Source organism: Corythoichthys intestinalis, chromosome 15 (genome assembly GCF_030265065.1).
Source record: "Corythoichthys intestinalis isolate RoL2023-P3 chromosome 15, ASM3026506v1, whole genome shotgun sequence".
Taxonomy (NCBI): domain Eukaryota; kingdom Metazoa; phylum Chordata; class Actinopteri; order Syngnathiformes; family Syngnathidae; genus Corythoichthys; species Corythoichthys intestinalis.
This window is the reverse complement of record NC_080409.1, coordinates 23,902,756-23,928,050: the sequence shown is the minus strand read 5'-3', so window position 1 is coordinate 23,928,050 and position 25,295 is coordinate 23,902,756. Positions and strand designations below refer to the sequence as shown.

At 39.7% G+C, this 25,295-nt stretch overlaps 1 protein-coding gene across 10 annotated transcripts in view; it reads right to left on the bottom strand.

The window, feature by feature from the left end:
* alk (ALK receptor tyrosine kinase) overlaps positions 1–25,295 on the bottom strand; it is a 507,671-nt gene that overhangs the window by 103,623 nt on the left and 378,753 nt on the right. For all 10 annotated transcript variants that reach the window (XM_057858937.1, XM_057858935.1, XM_057858936.1 and 7 more), the window contains 4 exons: positions 19,302–19,430; positions 12,034–12,137; positions 4,221–4,393; positions 2,929–3,029 (listed from right to left, as the gene is read on the bottom strand). In XM_057858937.1, coding sequence (XP_057714920.1) covers positions 2,929–3,029; positions 4,221–4,393; positions 12,034–12,137; positions 19,302–19,430 — 507 coding nt within the window. The remainder of the gene's footprint in view (positions 1–2,928; positions 3,030–4,220; positions 4,394–12,033; positions 12,138–19,301; positions 19,431–25,295) is intronic.

Here is a 25,295-nt window from a genome sequence, read left to right as displayed (position 1 = left end):
CGGGTTAGTTTTAGAATGATAAATGAGGGAACACTGTAATGGGAAATGACTCATGTAGCATCATTAATGATAAAAATAATTAGTTAATTAACAAATACATGTGATCTATATTCTAAAAACGTGTATACTGTGGTCATGTACAGTACACTACAGTATGCCTTAAGCTCAAAACCAACCGTAGGGTTAGCCCAAAGCCCTTTATCTTTTTGAAATTTTATCCAGCATCCTGAAATATTTGTGGGAAACCTACATTTTTACATCAAGTTGGAAAGGGCCTTTTTACTACCTGTATGCCTGTGCGAATGGGAGTACAGTACTTTACTCCATCTATAAAGTTGTAGATATGTAATCTGTCAGTCGTTTGACTTTTAAAGGATATTATGCATATAAAATGTGTTTGTAGTCAAAAATAAGCATGCAAAAATATTTGGTGACTAGTTCAGTGGTATATAAATACTTGCAGGGCTATTTGGCATCTACACTGACTGGTCCTCTCTCTCTTAACACTGAGTTGCAATGGGGTCATTACCAAAATATTTAATGGATAATTATTACCACTACTATTATTATATTACACCTAATTCAGAATAGGATATTGACATATTGTATAGTATATTCAGCCTTTGGGACAACACGGCTCAATAGTAGAGTCGTAGTTTCCCAATCCAAAGGTTGAGGGACTTGCATCTATGACGAAGTATCCTCGAGCAAGATGCTGAACCCCACGTTGCTGATAATATGCTGCATCATTAGTAGGTGAATGAGGAGACAGTGTCAAAGCGCTTTGAGTGTACACCTTGAAGGTAGAAAAGCACTATACAGTACAAGTGAAGACCCATTTACCTTCTATTGGTCACATTAAATTGTATTCCATGACAGTGTTGCAATCCTCAGGGATTGATGATGTTAGTCATAAAGAATTCATGTGCATCTTCAGCATCTCCCATTAACTGGTTGGACTGATGGGCAATAAAATGTGACCGAGTTGAATGTAGATGGATGACATGGATACCTGCTCTGGATTAAGAGCTTGCCATCTGGAAAGTGAGCAAATAGACAGATGTTCCTGCAGTGCTGCAAAAACAGTGCTGCCAATCAAGAGGCAATGAACCACACATTGGTGTGGTCTCCTTGAAAATTCCATCTCTTTGAATATAAGGCTGCTGACTCAATAAACCAGTGTTGACAAAGATGGGTCATGCATCTTCTCCAGTCCAGACCAAACACAACATATTGTCCCAGCTTTTGAAAAACACAGACATCATTTTCTGCCTCCCTTGTTGTCGGATGTCTAATATGTTTCAATGTTTGACATCAAAATTGATGATTTTTTAAAAGTATATTTGTAGCTTTTAATTATATATTTCTGCTTGGTTTATCATTGGTGGGCCATCAAGTAATTTTGGGTTCCCTAAACACTAATAGAAGCCTCATTTTACAGTTTTCAAGATTAGTTCATTCATTGCCATTGATAGTAATAACATCCAATCCAATTTGACTGGAGGGCTGTTAGTGACTTAACAACAATAGGTGCATTAAAATATGGAAAGGCAATTTCAAAATCATTGCAAAAATACAATGTAGTTGAGAGAAGCTATGCTTGGAAAAAGAAGTACCACCATAATGCACTTCTTGTCAAACCACGATCAAATCTCAATTTCATTCTGTATTTGGAGCCCCTCATCATGCTCAGCATTATGTTTTGCTGACTGTTAATCAAGTTTAATATTGAACTCCATCAAGCTGATTGCTGTTGGAACTAAAACACTGTTTAGTCATTCACCTGATTAGAAAATTGATGGGTGTACCAACAAGCAGGTGTCACCAAGTTTGCACAAGACAAGATTTATCTGTATGTCCACATTCCTTGTTGGTTGGTGCTCTGTGTGTTAGTTATATCTTATGCCTGATGTGAAAATCTGAGTCATAGAGTATATGATATGAAAAGCTTATTAACATATTGTCGTGTTTCTTTATTCTTAACAACTCCACTGTTCATATTAAACCTGATATAATTTTGATATTGCAAAGGTGCTGTGGCATTATTATTATTCACGTCACATACTAAACATGTATCCTGAGGAAGGACGAGATGGAGGAGTCTTGCACTCTTAACCTTTTGTTCTTCAGCCAGACAGGGTTGTCATCTTGCTTTTGTTTTTATCGTCTGCCTGTTTTCAACCCCGTTCAATTTAACTGAATTAATATTTTCCCATATACTGGACTGTCTCAGAAAATTAGAATACACAATATTCTAATTTTTTGAGACAGTCCTGTGTATATATACAGGACTGTCTCAGGAAATTAGAATACACAATATTCTAATTTCCTGACTGTCTCAGGAAATTAGAATACACAATATTCTAATTTCCTGAGACAGTCCTGTATATATACACAGGACTGTCTCAAAAAATTAGAATATTGTGTATTCTAATTTTCTGAGACAGTCCAGTATATATGTATATAGCCTATGGGTTCCATGTTTTGCAATGTTTTTGATGAGAGGTTTTCAATTTGAAAGATGCGCAGCATGACATCCATTATGTTTTTTTTTTGTTTTTTAATAAATATTTTTTTTTCCACCTCCAGGTATGTATTTAATTATTATGTTTCTAAAAATTATATTATTATTTAAAGACAGGTTGAAGTCGCTTTAACATTTTGCACAGTGTCTTCACATACCACTACAAGCGTACCACGCTTACGAGATAAGAAAATGCTTTCATATTAATGGAATGGTAAATGGTGTTATACTTATATAGCGCTTTTCCACCTTTCAAGCATTGCAATGTTTTGTAGCTGAATTATTGGAAAACCAATAAATTCGATATTCTTTAACGATGAATGCACTTCTTTTCTTAACATAGAAAAAAATCTGATAGAAAATGAAAATGTGTGAGTTTGATAGAAAAGTATAGTAGTACTCACAAGCCAAGAAGCAGTTCATACTGAAGGAGATGTTGTCAAGGGTCATAACGGACCCATGCCCAAATCCCGGTCCATCTTCTGAGTTAAAAATAAGCCAGAACCTATGGAGGGAGCGTAAACGTAAATAAATAAAAACCCAAACAACTTGAAAAAGGTTTGATAGCTGCCAAGGGAATAAAGGCGAACAAGAATGTATGTAAATTTTTAAACAAAGCCGTTGCAACAGAGCTCTCGGAGCGGAGAAGAGCTCTTATGGCCTGATACAAGTCAGAAATTTTAATTGAAGTATCGGCTGCTTTTTCATATGACCATGATCATAGGCATGATTCTCTATTATAGATATAATACTTATAGTATAATTGTTATTCTCATTTAATAATTTAATCCAATATTAGTTTAAAGGCAGATATTTCACATTAATGTAGATGGGATTACCTCTAAATTCTGCTGTATTGTTACTACTAGTTTGTAATTAAATAACTTTTATGCAATTAAATATATCATTTCTATTATATATTCTCTTTAATGTATCGATCATCTCCTCGATGAACTAATACTGCCTCATTGTACTTGTGGTCATTGTACTGATGGTCGGTCATCTTCTGACAGCACTCAGCACTTTTGGATGTACTTAATCTCAAGAAAAGGTCACTTTGCAAAGACTTAAGGTTCACCTGGTGGTTACGAACATGACATTCTAATTTAGAACAAAGAACCGCTGACTACATAACACAGGAATAAAAAATTAATCACTCTCAGTGGAACAGGATTATTGGAGCTCAAATAGCAGAGAAACCATCAGTCAGGAGAATAAAGATGAAATGCTTTATGTGGGTTTCTTTCCTTTTTTCTTCAGTCTGTTTAGCATTAACGTATCTTCTCTTTGAGCGAAAATCAGGGACATAGCTAATTGTAAGGCAGGAGGTTGGAGCAATGTGTATTGATTTCAACAATTCATCACAGTCAAGCAAAACAAAAAGGAAGCAAGGCAACTGGCACAACCATTGTGTAGCTATATTTGCACTGCAGTCTCTATGGGAGTCAGTAATTTCAGTTCACAGAGAAAGGAATGAAAAATGTTTTCAATATACATTTTGAGACACAAACAGACCAAGAAGAAAGTATTAGTCCAGAGGCTCATTGTCATGTAATCACTAGGTATTTATGTTAATGTGAAGGACAAGTACAATAGGACTCAATGACTGCTTAAATATAAAACCAATTTGGTCCCTTAATGATAGCTCAGACGCTCTTTCCTGATATAATCATAACAACACTGGTGAGTGTCGTACCAGTCAGCCAGCCCATAAAGTGGAACTGTGATGAGGTTCCAGCCGTTCTTAGACGTAGGTTCACTGGCTGAGTGCCACAGTTGGCGCTGGTCCTTAGGGCCCGTGCTGTTCTCTGCTATCCACAAAGAAAGCGACCCCTTCTGTGCACCTCCAGAACACATCCAGAACCGCACCTGTGGTAAATGTTCAACACAGTCAAGCAATTCTGTATTCATGACAACCACAATTAGCTTTGCAATACCTGCAGCGGTATTTGTCAAATATATACTACCTCATTCATCATTATAGCACATACTGTTAGAAAAAATTGCGGTACCCTGACTTACCATTTTATTTTTTTTTCACAACCCGTCATGTGACTCAATATGCTGTACTTGTACTGTCCTGTATATAAAATCAATGAGCCCCATTGAAATGTACTGCGATCATATTTATCCGTTACAAATGAGTTTCTACACCAAAACCTAAACTAGTGCTGTCTATTGTTGGTGTCCAGGAGTACTAAGCAATAAGCCTGTCGCGATATGCGATAATTCCATTTAACGCACGGTAAATGAAAATGAGGGCGGTAATTTTTTTATCGCCTCATGTGCATGCGGCAGATGTGCGGCGGATGTGCTGTTGAAAGTTTGGCTTCCTTGTTTACAACAGCGCAATATGCTGTGACGAGGATTCACTCTGTTTTATTGACTTCTGGGTATATTCGTTTTTATACATTTGAGTTTGCGTGACCATCATTCAATGGGGAGAGGCCGGGCCGAGGGCACTGTCATCGTACACCGTACAGCAATGAGCGAGCAGAGTGAGGAAGACAAAAATGGACGGAAAATGCTGATTTCCAAGCCAAACACCACAGCCCCGGTATGGGAATATTTTGATTTTAAACCAAATGAAAATGGTGAGGCAACCAAAACGGTGAACTAGTCTGCAAAATGTATTTGGAGGTTGTTTCAACAAAGAGGGCCAACACAACAAATCAACATGCTCATTTGAAACACTATCACGCTCTTTAGTTTTAACTGCTTGGTAAGAAAACTGCATCACAACAAGCGGAGCCTTCCTCGTCACGGCAATTGACAATTACAGAGTTAATCGCTTGATTTGAGAAATACAAACGAGATCGCGCAAAATGGCGTTCCCTCATTGAAAGTGTAGTGCGCTACCTTGCTTAAGAAATGAGACCGTTTTACCTCTGATTTTTTCGTGTTTTTCTGATTCAAGTGCAGCACTAACTTGACGGTCTGAACGTGACAAGTCGCATAGAAGTGGACCGTTTCAAATCCGATATACGTCACATTTTTCCAGAATGTGACTGGCGGTCTGAACTTTCAAGTCTCCCGGGTCGGAATTCATGCAGCAATGACGTCAGCAAAGCGAAAGCGGCAGGCAGGACGGAAGCGATGTGGCTGTGCATTAGTTTCTAGCTTGAACTCTGCTTTTATGCAGAAGCGGGCTTCATTCTATGCGCCGAATGAGCAATATTTCAGTATTGCTTACATGGCCGAGACAGGGCAAGTTGACACACCCATGCGTCACGCACACAAGGCAAGGCTTATGTGCATGCGTGTATGCGTTCTATCAGTCCATATAAACTTTGAAAAAAAAGGCTAAATGGGGATTATTGATGTCTGTTATTTTTGTCCTCTTATTGGAAATCAAAATCTGATCACCCTGGAATGACATACAGCTAGCATGTGTACGGTAATTTGTTTTGATGCTTCTGCACATGCGAGTCATTTTGCTGACACTCGGCGAATTAGTGCGCATGCGTGATACTTGAACAGGCTCCCTGGACAAAGGCAGTCTGAACGGGCACGCCAAAAAACCAGACATGACACAAAATCGGATTTGTGCATTAAAAGACCTGCAGTACAAACCTAGCCTCAGTGAAGCCAAATTTTTGTTATTGCTGCTTGATTAATGTATTTTTCTCTTGTTATTGAAGTGCAATTTTATTTTTTCTTGAAAAACACATTTTATTTATTCTGTGTTTCTGTGCGGTATTGATATTTAGTAAACGTTTATTGCGTTTAAATGGGTGTACTTAATATTACTTAACATTATTAATATATACTGTATTCTTACTGTGTTATTGTAAATTGGTTAAAAAAATTGGGTGGCGGGGGGGGGGGGGGGGGGCGCAATAGTATCGCAACAATTTATGAGTGAATTTATCGCCCACTAAAATTTGTTATCGCGACAGGCCTATTAAGCAATGACGTGTATGTACTCTGTGAGATCTAGTTTCCAACCTACAGTCGCCCTACCCAATATAGCCGCCAGCGATGAAGGCTGCCGTAAAAAAGAAGTGCTTGTCAACCTTCCAAAGATGATCATAGACGTCCAATTGTGTGGTGTCCAATCATTCTTCTGCTGTTAATTTAAAGGAGTTCATCACTGGTAGACGTCCAGGGTGACAGCGAATCAACGTTCATTCATTCACTGGAATCCCTCCCATTTCAAATGGATTTGATGTCTTGTGCTGTCAGTGGCAGCCAATGAGTTAACCGTATCTAACCAAGCCATTGCAGCAGATCAGCGTTCGTTCATTTGCTGCCACCATTCCTGCATGCTTCTCCGCAAATTAATGTAGTTTTATTGTTTCCTGATGAAATATGGACAAAATCCCACTTTCAGTGGTTTGGATATCTATAGGGACTTGGACTCGAATCGCAATCTCTATTACTTGAATTGGGAAAAAAAACAAAAAAACAAAAAAACGCAGACTCTGACTTGGTTCACTTGAGATGGGAGGGCTCGAATGAGTGGCGAAACTCAAAGGGTCCAGTAAAATCAATACCTTGAGAATGACATGAACTAGATGAATAAGTATATTTATAGGCATACTGTGATGACATTTTTCGTGCCTGCCAAGTTGTGCTAAATCTCAAAAGTAATCATTTCCCATCAAATATTTAAACAAATCCAACAAGTAATATACTTGTTTCTGTCACGAGCAACTGCAAAAATGTGCTTATTCAGACACAATTACTCAACCAACGTCAGTGGGTGAAGGTAACTTGCCTCAATTTTTGCTTCACTTTGAAAGTTTGGTACAGGTACACTTCAGATACAGATACACTAAAGGTATCACACCAATCAGCCTGTCACGCTCACCACCCTTCACACTCTACTGTATGAAACAAGGGGAAGGACATATTTTCAAATGTTAACGGCACAATATATTCTCTTAAGGCTGAGAAACATGGCCTTTGATTTTAAGTGTGATTTGCATGTTTATTCTTTACCATCAACTGTGAACTACCCCAAGAAATGCTACAGGTAATAACTAGACATATCTCTATACATTCTGGCTCCTAGATTTTGTCGGTGATTCTAAAAAAACGCCTCCTGAAAGTATTCATGGCCAGACCCTATACTCGAAGAGCTATCCATATGGAAGAAAATCCATTCCAAGACAATAAATCCCACGTGTTCCCTGGCTGGGCAAACTTCCCTTCACCCTTAAATCCTCCAGAGGCTAAGTGACTAACACAAGTGGCTAGAATCACAACAAGAAGCCTTGACAAGGATCTGAAAAAGGGTACAAAGAAAGAAGGCACAACAAACAGAATAATTCAAAACAAAAACAAGTGATGAAAACATGGGGCGAGGAGCTGATTGGCACAAAAAGAGCATAATAGATGAGAGCACATGAAACTAATGACACAATGAGTACCATGAGAGTGACATAGATGAAGCCAAGAACCCAGTAATAAAGCACAAAATCTGAACATAATAAACACAAACAGTCAAGTCAATGACAGAGATTAATGGCAATGGGAAAGTCTAAAAATGACTGCAATACTGACACTATATCAATTACCCACTATGCTATCTGGGCCGTTTTCATGCTGGTCTTGCTGGTGCTAACAGAACACGCAATAAAGAGCTGGTGAGCAGTACTCACTGTACCTACTACTACTGTACCAGCAATCCATTCTCTGTATCACTTTTCCTCCACCGGTGTGCTGGAGCCTATCACAGTTGTCTTTTGTTCAGAGGCTGGGTACACCCTTAGTTGGTCACCAGCAAATCTCAGAGCACATTTAGACAAACATTCACACCAACTGACAATTTAGATTGTTGAATTTACCTACAAACAATGCTTTTAAAATGTTGAAGGAAAATGTGGTACATGAGAAAATCCACACATGCACGAGAGTACAACACCCAGATTTAAATCCAAGACCTCGGGACTGTGAAGAGGATGTGCTCACCAGTCAGTCAATTCATCAAACTACTGAACTAAGACAAAAAATTGATTTGCCTTGCAATGTGATGACACAAGGGGTGAATACGGCTAAATATTTTTGTATGGTCAAAGAAATTAAATATAACAAGCAGCTCTCTAATGATTTAGAGATTAATAGAATTCAACCAAAAGGATCATCGGGGTTGTTTTGAATCAACACAACTCCTGCATGCTTCTCCGCAAATTAATCTAATTTTGTTGTTTCCTGAAGGGATATGGTCAAACTAATCTGGCTTGAAAACGCACAGAGCGTAACACAAATTAAACTGCAGGAAGAAAACAGCTCTGAAGCTTGCCAACAACCATGAGTTGCTAGCGTGTCCCTCAACAGACTTTTATTACAGCCAAGCACATAATTCTTCCTATACCATTTACTGGAAATGATGCGGGTTTAATTTTGATAAGCATGACACAATGAGGCAACACAACTAGAAAACGGAATGCAACATCTTTATGTCAAGCACATACTTATCCATTACAGCTTGAGGTGCTTATCATCCTTTGCAAAACCAGATGGTGAATTGAGAACACATGATTGTGGGCAGTGGACATCGGGCATGAGATGAGAGTGAGCTGTGCTAATACCCAAAACGACTATCATCATTACAGTTGTCCAGAAGCCCATGGGCCACAATAACCAGTAATGATTCAGTGTAGAGAAAAAGGATTTAGTGTCTTAATCTAGAATCGTACTTAATCTTTGGTTTAGTGTCAAGAGATTGTGGAAAAAATCTCTGACGGTTCAGCACTTCCTGTATAAAAATCCACAAAAATATTAGTTTTATTTGTTACAGAACAGGTTAGGGTTGTCCGTTCATTGATTTGTATTTTCTCAAAACTTTTAAATCTCTTGAGGCTTTTCTCTTAGCTACCTTTTATGGGCTTCCTTTGCAATTTTATCATCACTTTGATACGATCTTCTCACACCTTTGATGACTCCCCTCATCTATTACAGATCTGCAAAGTTCAAACGCAATGGACCACAGGAAGCAAAACAAAACCAATATTTGGCTTGTTCCATGACTATCATTGATACTTCCGGAGGAAGAGAAAAAAACTATTCATCTACACGCTTCAGTGGCATCATGAGCTACCAAGAGTATCATCTAATTTGACGTGTAGCTAGGTGGAAGCAATGTTAGATTGACAAGGTCAGCCTTACTGTCTACCCCTGACCCTCTTTTCCCCTTTAGACACAACGATAGAGACACATCACTGCATGTTTCAAAGACCATGTTTAGATGAGTGGGAAGCTTTCAAAGCAGTCTTGACGAGACAAAGAATGTTTTACAGGTCCCCGATTGCCAACCTCTCCATTTACACTGGCTGCACTTACCAAGCTGTCTTCATTTACTGTATATAAAATATGTGGGGGTTCACTGTTAACAATCTCACAACAACTAAGGATAATTAAAATTATTTTCAGGATAGAAACTGACTGTTTGATCAGTAAAGCTTTATCCTCTTGAGGGTTGCGGGGGTGCTGGAGCCTATCCCAGCTGACTATGGGAAGTAGGCGGAGTACTCCTTGAACTGGTTGTCCGACGATAGACCCCAATAACATGACGTCACAACTCCGCCCCCCTGACTGTTGCCGCCATATTGTCCGTCAGCTCATCGTGTTTACATATTACCGCTACGTACATTCCTCCTATTACTGCGTGTTTTTCTGCTTGTCTAAGGAATCACCGCCTAGTAACCGAACCCAGAAACCTTCCTGACAATCGTTAACATTGATTAATCAAAATGGTGAAGGCATGTGTGGCGGTTGGTTGTAGTAACAGAGAAGATAAACGGTCATTTTAGTAGTTGCTGTGTGCCCATTGTTAAAAGGGCAAATCTCGAAAGCAGCACGGTTTGTTTTACCTCGGTCCATGATGCGTTTGTGTCGACAGCTGTTAGACAGCGGCGAAAACATGAATATGATGCCAACACGATCGCAGACATCATCAGACGGAGACTACGAAGCTTGTCGCTACGGTCGCGCAGCAAGAAGGTGAGCGCAACAACAGGTGTTGTGCCGAAAAATAGCCGCCCTGCGTGAAATATCCTCCCTGACGGGAGCGCCCACACGGAAACGACTTTCTTGTGCCATGAATATGTATTATTTTACTCTGCTTGAACTAATAAATGTCATACCTGTGTGATTGTCATTGGGATATGGTCGTGAAAACCTGTAGACTAATACATTTCTGTTCAAAGATGGTTATGTGGCCCAGTCCGCGATTTGTTACTAAAATACAGTACTAATATTTTGTGTAATTTAATTATTTAAAACTGATCTTACAGTCGTAAATCCATTACTGTGATGCGTCCATGAAAACATTTGATGTTTTCACGTCAATAAAGCGTTATAAATAAGCGCTTCTGTCAGGGCGGACATTTCATGCGGGGCAGCTATTTTTCGGCACACACCGGCCCGTTGTCGATCAAGTTTCATTTTACAATCGTGACAACGGTGATGCTCAGCTGACCAAATGTCGGTTTATATTCGGGCCGGTGCCGATTTTGGGTACCCAACTCCTCATCGTGACATAAACTGGAGTATGATTGGAAATTTTGTGGTCTCAGGACGAGCTCTGACGCACGGGACGGGACCGGACGGGAGGAAACATCGGTTTGGGCATCAAATATGGATCTGGCGACTGGATTGCCCGAAGCTTTTCCAAATAACGGCTTTTATGCAACTCATCCAATGAGTTTACAGCGTCTGAAAGCACTGGGGCTTCCATAATCTGCAAGTGAATCCACCTTTAGAAACGACGATCAATAACAATACAGACACACAATGACGGACAATATGGCAGCACAATACAGCGATAACGTGACTGTGTGACGTTGGTGATTGGGGTCTATAGCAGGGAAGATGAATTGCAACTGACTGTTTTAAATTGTACGTATGGGCATATTAAATTGATCGAAGGCCCCTTAATTTGAACCTTGGTAGACTTTCTAATATTGGCAAATATTTTATTGTTTTTAAAAGACCCTACAGCAGGGGTGGGCAAACCGGTCCTCGAGGGCCGCAGTGGGTCCTGGTCTTTGTTCCAACTGACCCAGCACAGAGAGTTTAAATAGTTTATCCAATGAGGTTTCAGCAGAAATGAGAAGCACCTGCCAGCAATCGACTGATCGCACTTCAGATTGGTGAAAAGGTGTCGTCTTAATGGGTTGCAACAAAAACCCGCACCAACTGCGGCCCTTTGTGGAATAGTTTGCCCACCCCTGCTCTACAGTATATCATAGTTTCGAGAAATTGGAGATTTACACTCCTAGTGATTCATATACAGTATGAGCCGGCTAGTTAGGTAATCACAAAAATCTTCGGTGTTTAGGCCAAAATTAAAAAAGATTTTTAGAGGTCCTATTGCTAACCGACCTTTATTTCTACTTTCATGCTCCAAAGAGTTCTGCAGCAAGCCTTGGATTGGCCACCTTCAAATCCGAAGTCAATCTTGACAAGCACACAATAAGAAACTGCTACGTCTCACTGAATACAGTATGTGAAAATATCACTCTCAACTCAACATTCACTGTGAAAAACAAACATGTGCTCACCATGCATGGGGAATTTCTTAAAGGAGGCGGAAAAAGAGGACTCCTGAGTGATGCTGAGTGACGTTGGCCTTTTAACTGGCTCCCCTCCACACTGAGTGTTGCACCTTTTCAACATAAACACAAACATTAGAATACAGTAGAAAACATCAATAATTAAAGATATGTTAAACATTTGTCAAAAATTGGCATCGTGGTCCTATGGACGTATTGGGTTCTGTCAAAAACAGAATTAAAAACAAAATATACAGTAAATTTACTGTAGACTGAGGGCCATAATTTCGTAGTCTGTGCCCGTGCGATTGATACATTTTTAGTGTAAATGATAACAATGGCATATATGTTTTAGAATTTGGTAGACCTGTCTGTGAGAAGACGTAGGGCACTTTTTTACAACCCCTCCAGAATCGTGGTCTAGGCAAGATAAACCGCCTGTTATGTGCTTGAGCCGCATACAGACGGACAGCATACTAAATAGTGGCCCTGAATGTCAAGATAAAATAAGTTATTCTTATAATTTACTCATATGCGTAATTGTAACTGACACCAAGCATGGTATTAAGTTGAAACAGTCCTTTATGAATCTCCTCATTGTAAATATTTGTAAAAATAGTAGTGTTTTTGTTTTAAATTTCTTGATGATTTAATAGCAGGCATGAAAATGGATCAGGGGTTAAAAAGGTGAGAAGGGTGTGGAGGAAATTTGTTTCGGTACACTGTACAACTACGGCTGTCCCAAACGACTAATTTTTTTTCCCGATTAGTCAGCCGACTATTTTTACGATAAATCGACTAGTGTAATCATTTTCTTTTTACTAATTTAGCAATGAAATTATTGATGACTAATATTAATTCACAAAAACATTTTGGAACACTTGAATTGTTTTTGGAACACTTAAATTCTTTATTGCAGTACAAATAAACACGTAAATAACAACAATAAATCACAAATAAACAATGAGGTCAAATGCTGATAGCACTAACTAGTGCAAAAGAATGGAATGTAAACAGATTCAGAACACTGACTTTGCCTTTCCAACATGATTCAAAACAATTCTTTTAAAAAAAATCTCTAGCATTAATACTATAGCATACTATTATATGAAATAGTATTACAATAAATATAATAATTATTTATTGCCAATCAGATTTTTCATATAGGGTGTCATTTTAAAGCTTTTCATAGTGTAGAATCTGACTTCTGAAGTATGTGGGATTAAATCCAGCTATCGTTATTCATATGACGAACATGACGTGCTTTTATTTTGAAATGTTCACCGGAAGTACGTTCGCTAAACTGCTAACCGTTAGACTCCGCAAAAGCACTTTTTGTCATTGCATGTGGTGTCAGTAATAGATTTTACCCCCCCCCATTTTTTCGTTTGCAAATGCTGTTAACCAGCGATTATTCATGTTTGAAGTGTCACCTTTTAACCGCAAGTATGCCTTTTGGAGGAGACTGACAATGTTTTATAGCAGGCTAAAGTGTTTCGTTGAAATAAGTCAATGTTTTGGCCACTCTGGTGCGCTTTTTTGGCTTTGTGCTGCTTTCCCCACTTGCATACCAAGTGTTCGATATTAAAAAAATCTCCTGACCTCCCCCCTTAAAAATTTTCTCCTCAGATCTACTCAATTCACGTAGGTCACCCTTTTTTACTTAAAAATGGCAAATTTTGCCAAAAGGAGAGAGATTTTCATGCCTGTAATAGGATTTTTATGAGTAATTTTGTGTTTTTGGATTTTTATGTTATGTAAAGCACTATTGTTGAATTGTGCTATACAAACAAATTTGCTTTGCCTTGGTGCTGTAATTGCCACTGTGATTCTAGGAGAGACCATTTCTGACACCACAGTTCTTGTTTATCTTATATGATTGGAACTAACAGTTAACGTTGTGATATTTGTAATGTAGTCATGTCCACCTCTTTAATAAACTATACAAGCCCAGTTTCTACCATGCAGGAAAATCAAGGTTGGCTAGGTTGTATAGAATTTGAACTAGTTTGACTTCAAAAATATGGGTTTGATTAGAGACACAGTGATGTCAGACACTGTTCATTACGTTTAAATGCAATGGTTCTGAAACTCCAGTATGTACACGTTGCACTGTGCTTCAGCCCTGTTGACGTCTAATGTCTAGTACATTCAGCTAATGGGAGTGTGCTGACGCATACTCATGTGTGGAAGGCCTGCATGAGAAAGAGGTAAGTTATCCAACATGAATGCTCATAAACACTAATTCAGAACATAGATCTTTTATATACAGTGATTACTGTAATCCAATCGTTCTTTACCAGTTAATAATAACGGTGACCTTGTGTAATATAAATTAATTCTACAGCTTGACACAAGGTCATGCATGAGCACACATGCCCACCTAGCATATACTTTCACTTATTCATGATAACCGTCTCTGTGCACAATATACATCTTTAATTAAATGAAGTAAAAGGAATAAGACAGCTGATCTATTGCCCACATGTGCAGTTTTACATGTCATGATACTTGGAATCATGACTCTGCCAAGTTTCTATATCGATTATAGCCACCTTGCACAGTAAGATAACCCTAACTTGCAAATGGACAAGTGCGTACAACCCGAAGACCTTAAATCAGACAAATTGTGTTGTTGTAGCATGGTGTACTATTGGGGAATCAAATTATTACCTCCCGGATGCCCACTCTACTAAAACTGCTTTTGGCATCTCAGTAGTGGGCTTTTTACCGTATGATCTGTTATATTGTATAGCTTATGATAAAACAACATGCATGCAACAGTGTAATACTGGTTTCTTGTAAAATTCTTCCTAGTCAATGTTTGTGGGAAAAACTGTTTTAACAGATTGTCCAAATCAGGCATGTCCAAAGTGCGGGCCGGGGGCCAAATGCGGCTCGTGGTCAAATTTCATCCGGCCCCCAGCCTCTGTCATAAAATCAATAACATCTGGCACGCACACAGACTTAATAAATTGGTCAGCAGTACTGCAACCAGCATATGAAGTAGCTTACACACGAAATGCTGCTCCTCATTTACCCACTAAAAGGCAGCAGCATTTTAACACTTTATTGCCAAATGTATCACATTTGATACACCTAAAATTTCATGATTTTCAGACTAATTTAGAATTTTGACATTTCTTTTGGGGAAAAAAAAAATGATGGATGGAAGTCAACACATGCATCTGCAGGTTCCATAAGAAAAAAAACATGATTTAGCATGGGTTATAGATATTAGAGCGCTTATTGCATATATTCATTTTGACTTTTCTTTTCACAAATTTGAAAAAAAAAGGTTTCATTAGGACCTTATTTTTCAAATTTTGGGATTCTCTGATAATTGCTTCATGTTGCAGGTATTTAAGGGCTAAGCAACATTACTCCGTGTGACCCTCTCCTTCCAATTTTCTAAAATGGCGACAATCAACAAAAATAAGTTGACTGTGACGGCCGACGCTTCAAGGATAGGTGGAACTTGGACTATTTCTTCACTAAAATACGCAACAACTGTGTCTTGCCTCATTTGCAAAAAGACAGTCGCTGTTTTTAAAGATTTCAATGTGAGGCGATATTACCAAACAAGACACGCTGACATGTACGACAAGATTACAGGGAAGATACGCAGCGAGAAATTGAAGCAACTTGAAGCTTGTTTAATTTCACAGCAGTAGTATTTCGCAAGAGCCCGAGAGTCGAAAGAGAACGCTGTAAAGGCTAGTTGCGAGATTGTTGAAATTATTCATAAAAAAAAAAATAATAAAGCAAATGTGACACACTGAATAGCTTGCTAAATTTTGCTAAATATATTGTTCTACGTAAAGGACGTCAGCCAATGTCGGCCCCCCACATTTTTACCACGCCAAATCTGGCCCCCTTTGCAAAAAGTTTGGACACTCGTGGTCTAAATGCTCTATTGCCTGCTTTTCCATAGTACGGCATAGTTGTACTTGCTATTGATGATTTTTGAGGTAGTAACTTACGGCACTATCATCAGTGCTTGATCAGCCAGGAATCAATACCATGTGAATGTGTGAACCACTGCGCTTTGCTTACTTGGTGGAACAGAAATATTTTTTACACAATATTGTAACATTTGGGAATATATTGGTATGGATGACCAACATTATTATTCCACTTTCTTTTGCTACAGTGGCCCACTTTCCTTGTGCATTGAACTCTTCTGTTTAATAAAATGTGTCAATTTCCCACTGCCATGAGCCATACATGTCATTCAATTGATGCGTTCAAAGCAGAATGTTTTTTGCAGTTTCCCATAGTACCGTAATGAACGGGAAAACTAACTGCCTCAACAAATGGTGAACAGAGACGAGTGGAGCTGAGCTCAGTTAAGCAGAGAAAAGGCGTCATCGTTCCGATCAACTCACATTTGTTTTGCTATCTGTAGCAATGGTGCATTGTAACTGTATTGCTTAATTGTATTATAAGACGATGATCAATTAAACATTTTACTGCTTTTCTTCCAGAAGCGAAAATCTCATTTCACTCTAGGGTACATGACATTGGGGGTTAGTGTCGCTTACACACTTTTAGATAAAATTCTTAAAATGGATTCATACGCGTGATCAAATGCGCAAATATCACTATAAACTCGGAAGTGATGTTTTGATTTTTAATATTATAATTAAGTAAATATTAAATTACATTTCATTTTATCACTGCCAGACCTCCCACTTCAAATGGGTTGGATGTCTAGTGCCGTCAATGGCAGCTAGAGTTAACAAAGAAAATGCAAAAATCTCATCATTTCTATCGAGTAATGCAAATTTAAATCATTTACCCCATGACAACAAATTTCTGGTGACCTATGGTCGTGCAAACAAACAAACAAACAAACAAACAAACAAACAAACAAACAAACAAACAAAAACGAGTATCGATACTTTTGCAATCACACCGTGACAGGACACAACATTTCAGTATTGATACTTTTGATAAGACTACTGTATACACCAGTTTTGGATGAAGTACTCATTTTTTTAAAGTAAAAGAATAGATACACGGGCAAAAAAAGTAAGAAAAGATTTACTCAAGTACAAAAGTATTTTATTTTAAAATTTACATGTAAAAAGTAATAGTATTTTTTCCCGATGCACAAATGAATAATGAAAAGCTTAATAGCGGATTGCAAGCAAATATCAGGTGCATACTCCAACCAGTACTGTACAAGAGTGTGCAGCACCCACTGAGGGCATGCTGCTCTCGCTGCTGGTTTTTAGTGGTGAATATCTTGTTGACCTCCCTAATCTTACTTGCTCTCATGCTGCTACCTCTAACGCTCAATTACGGTATAGTTGCATGCAGCTTATCAATTCTGCCGAAGGCATGAAAACAAAACTATCCACTCACAATGAGAAAAAGAAACAAACAAAAGTAACGTGTAACGCAGGCAACAATTTTAAAGGTGCTGGAGCATAAAGTACAGATACAGTCGGGCAAATAAGTATTTAGTCAACCACTAATTGTGCAAGTTCTCCCACTTGAAAATATTAGAGAGGCCTGTAATTGTCAACTTGGGTAAACCTCAACCATGAGAGACAGAATGTGGAAAAAAAACCCAGGAAATCATATTGTTTGATTTTTAAAGAATTTATTTGCAAATCATGGTGGAAAATAAGACATTGGTCAATACCAAAAGTTTATCTCAATACTTTCTTATGTACCTGTTGTTGGCAATAACGGAGGCCAAACGTTTTCTGTAACTCTTCACAAGCTTTTCACACACTGTTGCTGGCATTTTGGCCCATTCCTCCATGCAGATCTCCTCTAGAGCAGTGATGTTTTGGGGCTGTCGTTGGGCAACACGGACTTTCAACTCCTTCCACAGATTTTCTATGGTGTTGAGATCTAGAGACTGGCTAGGCCACTCCAGGACCTTGAAATGCTTCTTATGAAGACACTCCTTTGTTTCCCTAGCTGTGTGTTTGGGATCATTGTCATGCTGAAAGACCCAGCCACGTCTCATCTTCAATGCCCTTGCTGATGTAAGGAGATTTTCACTTGAAATCTCTTGATACATGGCCCCATTCATTCTTTCCTTTACACAGATCAGCCGTCCTGGTCCCTTTGCAGAAAAACAGCCCCAAAGCATGATGTTTCCACCCCTATGCTTCATAGTGGGTATGGTGTTCTTCGGGTGCAATTCAGTATTCTTTCTCCTCCAAACACAAGAACCTGTGTTTCTACCAAAAAGTTCTATTTTGGTTTCATCTGACCATAACACATTCTCCCAGTCCTGTTCTGGATCATCCAAATGCCCTCTAGCTAACCGCAGACAGGCCTAGACGTGTACTGGCTTCAGCAGGGGGACACGTCTGGCAGTGCAGGATTTACACTGGCGGCGCATTGTGTTACTGATAGTAGCCTTTGTTACTGTGGTCCTAGCTCTCTGTAGGTCATTCACTAGGTCCCCCCGTGTGGTTCTGGGATTTTTGCTCACCGTTCTTGTTATCATTTTGACGCCAAGGGGTGAGATCTTGCATGGAGCCCCAGTTCGAGCGAGATTATCAGCGGTCTTGTATGTCTTCCATTTTCTAATTGCTCCCAGAGTTGATTTCTTTACACCAAGCATTTTACCTATTGCAGATTCAGTCTTCCCAGCCTGTGCAGGTCTACAATTTTGTCTCTGGTGTCCTTCGACAGCTCTTTGGTCTTGGACATAGTGGAGTTTGGAGTGTGACTGACTGAGTTGTGGACAGGTGTCTTTTATACCGATAATGAGTTAAAACAGGTGCCTTTAATATGGGTAACGAGTGGAGCCTCGTTAGACCTCATTAGAAGAAGTTAGACCTCTTTGACACCCAGAAATTTTGCTTGTTTGTAGGTGACCAAATACTTATTTTCCACTCTAATTTGGAAATAAATTATTTAAAAATCAAACAATGTGATTTTCTGTTTTTTTTTCCACATTCTGTCTTTCATGGTTGAGGTTTACCCATGTTGACAATTACAGGCCGCTCTAATCTTTTCAAGTAGGAGAACACAATTGGTGGTTGACTAAATACTTTTTTCCCCCACTGTACGTGCTGTAAAATGTAATGAAGTAAAAGTAAAAAGTACCACTTCATATTTGTGCACAAGACCAGATACACAAAAAAATGTACTTAAGTAGAGTGACGAAGTACTTTTACTTCAATACATTCCACCACTGGTATACACATACAGTACATATACACATACTGTACACGTACACACAAAACAATAATAAAGATAACATCATGGCACATCTTGACTTCAATAGATGATGTCAAAACCACCTGTGGATGGGCAAGCCTTTCTAGTAGCCTTGCTCGGATACTGGAGTCTTCTCCAGGGGACACCCATTACTGACAGCCAACCGCACTCGTCCTCTTCAAAAGAGCAGTAGCTGCCATTGAGGAAGCGGCCTGAAAAAAAAAAAAAAAAACCAGAAGAGAAAATATTTATTGCAAGAGATAGCAATGATATAACAATAATAATGATAGTTGGGGTGTATAATAAAGAGGGAGACCAAGAAGGTGTAATGAGAACTTGTGAGGGGAGAAAAACCACCAGGCGGAGCTTTGGGATCAACCACAATGAAAGTGGGATTGTGCAGGTAGAGGGCACAGTGTCCAGAGGACTCATTGTGTTGGGAAATTTTAAGGTTGGAGTGGAACCTGAAACAGCACTACAACAACAAGTAGGAAATTGGAAAGGCCCTCGTCAAGGAGATGGGAAAAAAGTGACAAGGGGGACTCGAGGGGAAATGAGGGCTCTCAGGTAGCGGTGCTGTGTGTTTTGGGAGTGACAATCAAGTGAATGGCGTGTGTCTGAAGCATTTTTTTGCAGTTTACTGCTGGGATATTTTAGTGGCTTGAGCAGACCATCAAATGCATCCCTCTGGTACCACAAGAGGAGGTGAATGTGTGGTCTGTCTCGCCTCATTTCCACAATGCCATCATGGAAAAGTGCAAACTCTTTTATTTCTAACAAGATTTTCCCTCCCTTGTTTGTCTAAGTAATTGACTGCATAAATCAAATACAACTTAGATGGGGCAAATATTGTAAGAGCCATTGTCAAAGGCATATTTTTGATTGATTTTTTTCATTTTTCCTCTTACACAATTCTTTTCTGGCCTATCTTCAGATAACAGAGTGGGGAATTGAATGCATGACGAGGCTAAGCAGCTGACTCAGACTGCTACTAGGGTACTCAAATGGGAAGTGATAAAATAGTACCATACACTACTGTTTTTTTCTTTCTTTTTTTTTGTTTTGTTTGATTTTCTGGTTGCTTTCATTTTTTTACTCCCTCAAAAGCCTGATGTTACCTTTTGACTAACTGTAAGTGCCCATTACCAATAAACTGTTGTGTTGTGAAAGTGGAATTTAGGACAAGAAAAGTGTTAAAATTGGCTTCTGCAGATTTCCTAAGGCGGTAACAAGAAATAATGTACATAAGAAAATGTACATTACCCTGAGGTCTCGAAAGCTTTACGTGCAAGATGGCGCCCCTGTGTTTGGCTGGCCGTCTCACTGTGCTCGATGTATTGTTATTTTGCCTGTATTTACTACTTGTTATACGGACAGTGTCACCGCTGCACGTGTACGATCGCCTGACACTTTTTGATATACGTGACACGTTGGAAAAGTTGCCGTATGGTGGCTATAGTCACTCTAAGTCACCGCCGCCTTTTTTGGCGTTTTTACCACCACATCTACGGCGTCTTCCTTGTTGGTTGCCTCGTACCTACCGCCGCCGGAGACGTGGAAAGCGGGGAGGAATTGCAGTCAAATTAAAAGCCTACCTGGCGTCCTATCGCTGCGATCGCTATCATCCACCGGCTAGACCCCTGACTGCCTTCAAGGGATATGATCTACGGAGTTCCTTGGAGTTCCGTTATCGGTGGCTTCGGCTGACTAACCGGGACGTCGGGACGCTACTTCCGCGTTGTCGGCCGGTGAGGCTTTCCCTGCGTGGCTCTGTGCCGGGGAACCTTCGCCCGCTCCGCGGCTTCACCCCCACAGCTGAGCACTCCCTGGTTCATTCAGCGCTTATTAACACAAGGTCCCTTACGAATAAGACGTTTATTTTGAACGACTTCTTTTCGACACATCATTTGGATTTCCTTTTTCTAACGGAGACCTGGCTGAAACCAGGTGAATGCAGCGCCTTTTCGGAGCTCCTCCCATCTGGCTGCTGTTTTTTCAGCACCCCGCGAGCGTCTGGCCGTGGTGGCGGCCTGGCTGCTGTATTCAAGGACAAGTTCAAATGTAGGACCATAACTGCTCATAATTATTCAAGTTTTGAACTGCAGTTATTCTCTATCGCGCTTTCTCCCCCATTGCTTTGTGCCACTATTTATCGGCCCCCTGGTTTTCACAAGGATTTTATCCAGGAGTTTTCTGAATTTTTATCAGACTTTATTCCAACATTTGGCAGGGTTTTAATTTGCGGGGATTTTAACATTCACGTCCGCTGCTCTGCAAATCAGCTGGCGAATGAGTTTAAAGGACTTCTGGACTCATTTGGCCTCACCCAGTCTGTGAATGCACCAACTCATGAGCATGGTCACACTTTGGATCTGGTGATTTCGCTTGGGCTTTCAGTCTCCATCAGAGAAATAGTGGATACTGCCATCTCGGACCACCTTCCCATCATTTTTGACTTTGCTGCCCCTTTGTCTGCAGAAAAGCAAATTTCTCCAGCTTGTTACCGCCGGCGCATCACTCCATCCACAGCAGGAGAGTTTGTGACTGCATTTGGAGACCTGCAGCAGCATCCTGACGCCGTTCTGCCTTCTCCTGTCTGCTCAGACAGTCTTCTCTCCATTTTTTGTTCCACCTGCACTGCTGTTTTGGACTCCATTGCCCCTCTACGGCAAAAAAGTTCCAAACCCAAAGCCACTCCATGGTTTAATGACTATACCCGCCTGCTTAGGCAAAAATGCAGGCGGGCTGAACGTCAATGGAAAAAGGACAAACTCCATGTTTCTTTGGAATTGATGAGGGACACCTTGGCTGCCTATCAGGAGGCCCTAAAACAGGCCAAGTCGAATTATTTATCTTCTATTATACATAACAGCTCCAGCCATCCAAGACTGCTTTTTAACACAATTGACTCTGTTTTAAACCCGCACCCCACTGTCTTAACTGATGTGTCAGGTGCCACTTGTGAGGAGTTTCTCGCTTTCTTTCAAAACAAAGTCTCTTCGGTCAGGCAAAATGTCTGCAATTCGGGTATCTCATCAGATAATCTACATCCTCCAGAACTGCTCACTGTTTTTGAACAATTTGATCTCCTTCCATTGTCATCTCTGTCTGAAATAGTTAGTGGCATGAAACCCACTAACTGTCCGTTAGATATAATTCCAGCTGGGCTTCTAAAGGAAGTCTTTAGTTGCCTCGGACCAAGTCTGCTGGCTCTTATAAATAACTCTCTCAGTACCGGTTCTGTCCCAGCTGCCTTCAAACAGGCTGTAGTCAGACCCCTTCTTAAAAAACCCCATCTCGACTCCTCCGTGCTGTCCAATTTTAGACCCGTCTCCCACTTGTCTTTCCTTTCTAAAGTTTTAGAAAAAGTTGTTTTTATTCAATTGCAAACATTTCTAGAGACAAACTCCACCCTTGACAAGTTTCAATCAGGCTCCAGGTCCAGACATAGCACTGAGTCAGCACTGTTAAAAGTGCACAACGACATTGCCCTTTCTGTAGATAATGGAAACCCAGCAATCCTTGTTTTACTAGATCTCACAGCAGCATTTGATACAGTCGACCACACAGTCCTTGTATCTCGTCTAGAACACTTTATAGGTATCCGTGGTAAAGCTCTACAGTGGTTTAAATCGTACCTGGAACATAGGACCTTCTCAGTAATGATTGGGGAATTTTCCTCCTCACAAACCTCTCTGTCTTGTGGGGTGCCACAAGGCTCCATTTTAGGGCCTGTTCTCTTTGCACTTTATCTCCTACCTTTAGGATCAGTTATAAAAAAACATAATACCTCTTTTCATTTTTATGCTGATGACCTGCAGCTGTATCTCCCCCTGAGACCCAACGAACAAACTGCTCTCACTAAATTAATGGAGTGCATTACCGATGTGAAGCAGTGGCTAGCGCAAAACTTTTTACATCTTAACGAAAGCAAAACTGAATATATTACTTTTGGCACACCTTCTATGTTAAATGCCCTTGAGCCCAACCCTGGCACTCTGGCTCCCTTTTTTAAAACACATGTTAAAAATCTCGGAGTGATATTCGATTGCAGGCTCAACTTTGAAAAACAGATTAGTTCTGTTGTAAGAGCAAGTTTTTTCCAGCTCCGTCTCCTGGCCAAAGTGAAGCCTTTTCTTACTCGCCACGACTTGGAAAAAGCAATTCACGCTTTTATAAGCTCAAGGCTGGATTACTGCAACGCTCTTTATGTTGGTCTTCCCAAATCCTCAGTTTCTCGTCTCCAACTTGTTCAAAATGCTGCTGCTCGATTTTTAACAGATACACCTAGACGTGAACATATTACCCCCGTGCTATCATCGCTCCACTGGCTTCCAGTCCATTTTAGAATTGATTTTAAACTTTTACTGTTTGTTTTTAATTCTATTAATGGCCAGGCTCCTTCTTACTTATCAGAAATTTTAACCATCCGTAACTCTGGCAGGAGTCTTCGCTCTACCGGCCAACTTCATTTGCAAGTCCCAAGGTCCAAACTCAAACAGTGGGGAGACCGATCTTTTGCGGTTGCTGCACCCAGGTTATGGAATAGTCTTCCCCCGGAAATCCGCACCACTACAAATTTGGGCCTTTTTAAATCTCGTTTAAAGACACACCTTTTTAGACTCGCCTTTCCCCAAGATTAGTTTAGCCTGGTTTTACTTTAGGGTTTTTAATGTTTTCGGATTTTATCTGTTTTATTGTTTTGTTTGGTGTCTGACTAATCGTGATGCGATGGTTCGTTTTTTTTTCTTTTCTTTTCTTCCTAATGTCATTTTATAACACTTTCCTGCCTTTTATTTACTATGTGCCATGTTTCTCTTTGTTGTAAAGCACTTTGGGGACCTTTCGGTTTTTGTAAAGGGCTATATAAATAAATTTGATTTGATTTGATTTTGATTTTACTTTAGAAATACAACATACTGTAGCTCTCACTGTGCTTATGTAAAGTTATGCGACACAAACACACTATTAATACTGCTTAGTTAATACCTCTCTTTAAAGCTACCAATTATTACCTTTGTTAAGGCAGAGTATTAGATAAAGCTCTTGCGTTTGTTCAATATTTCTATTTTAAATGTTGTCAAAAGGCAATTGTCAACACGTTCAACAAGGAATGTACTAATTGGACATGAGGAAATCTTTGTCACTGCAAAACTGAAACTGAATTTTGCGACCAGGAGTTGAATCGTGAGATTTGAACAAGGGTGCTGGAAGTCGCTCATAGCAGCCATTTTGGTCCAAATTTGTCATGCCTTTTCTCCGTACAAGCCGTGCACAATGGCAGCAAACACGCTTGCTGGATAGTTTACGTACTACTGCTAGGCTACTAAAAGGACAGTGTTGTATTTCACCTACAGTGTGTGTTGGAGTTTTTGCATTGGAAACAAGAGCACCCATGTATTACAATGCAAATGCCTGCAGCTAGATGGTGCAATGACACAAACACATTTGAAAACTAAAAGGTCTAATAAGCATTGGTTTAAAACCTCTTTTCACAACACTCAAATACATTGCTCACGAATATCCAAAAGCGCTTTGCATGGCGGCAGTTCAATAGCAACAACAAACAGTAATATGGCTGCAATGCAAGCTATTGAAGTTCTCCACAGTCTAAATCTTCAGCTAACTTTTCCCCCTTGGGCTCTTTTATAAACTACCATAGTCATCTTCAGTTTTGACCTCAAATTGAATTTTAGAAAATCTCGCTGTTTTTGTAAAGAAAAAAAAAAAAATCGCTAATTTGTTTTTGCTCCATGTTAACGCCTCTTCTGTCAACAGTTAACTTTTCCATTCCAATAGTGCCTTATTCAACTTGACCCGGTAGCAAGCAAGGGGATGACCATGTTATTAACAAAAATACAAAATAAAAAAATATATTTTATCCCCAAAGTTACATATGCTATTGTTTCAATGTGTTTTATTTATAAAAAATATATATATACATATACCAAAACATTTTTTCTCCCCAACACCAGGAGGAGCTGCAGCATCCTCAGCACCTCACTTCCCGCACCACTGGATTTGAATGAAGAATAAATTGCGTTGAATCTATAAATTAATACATACAATTTAAACCT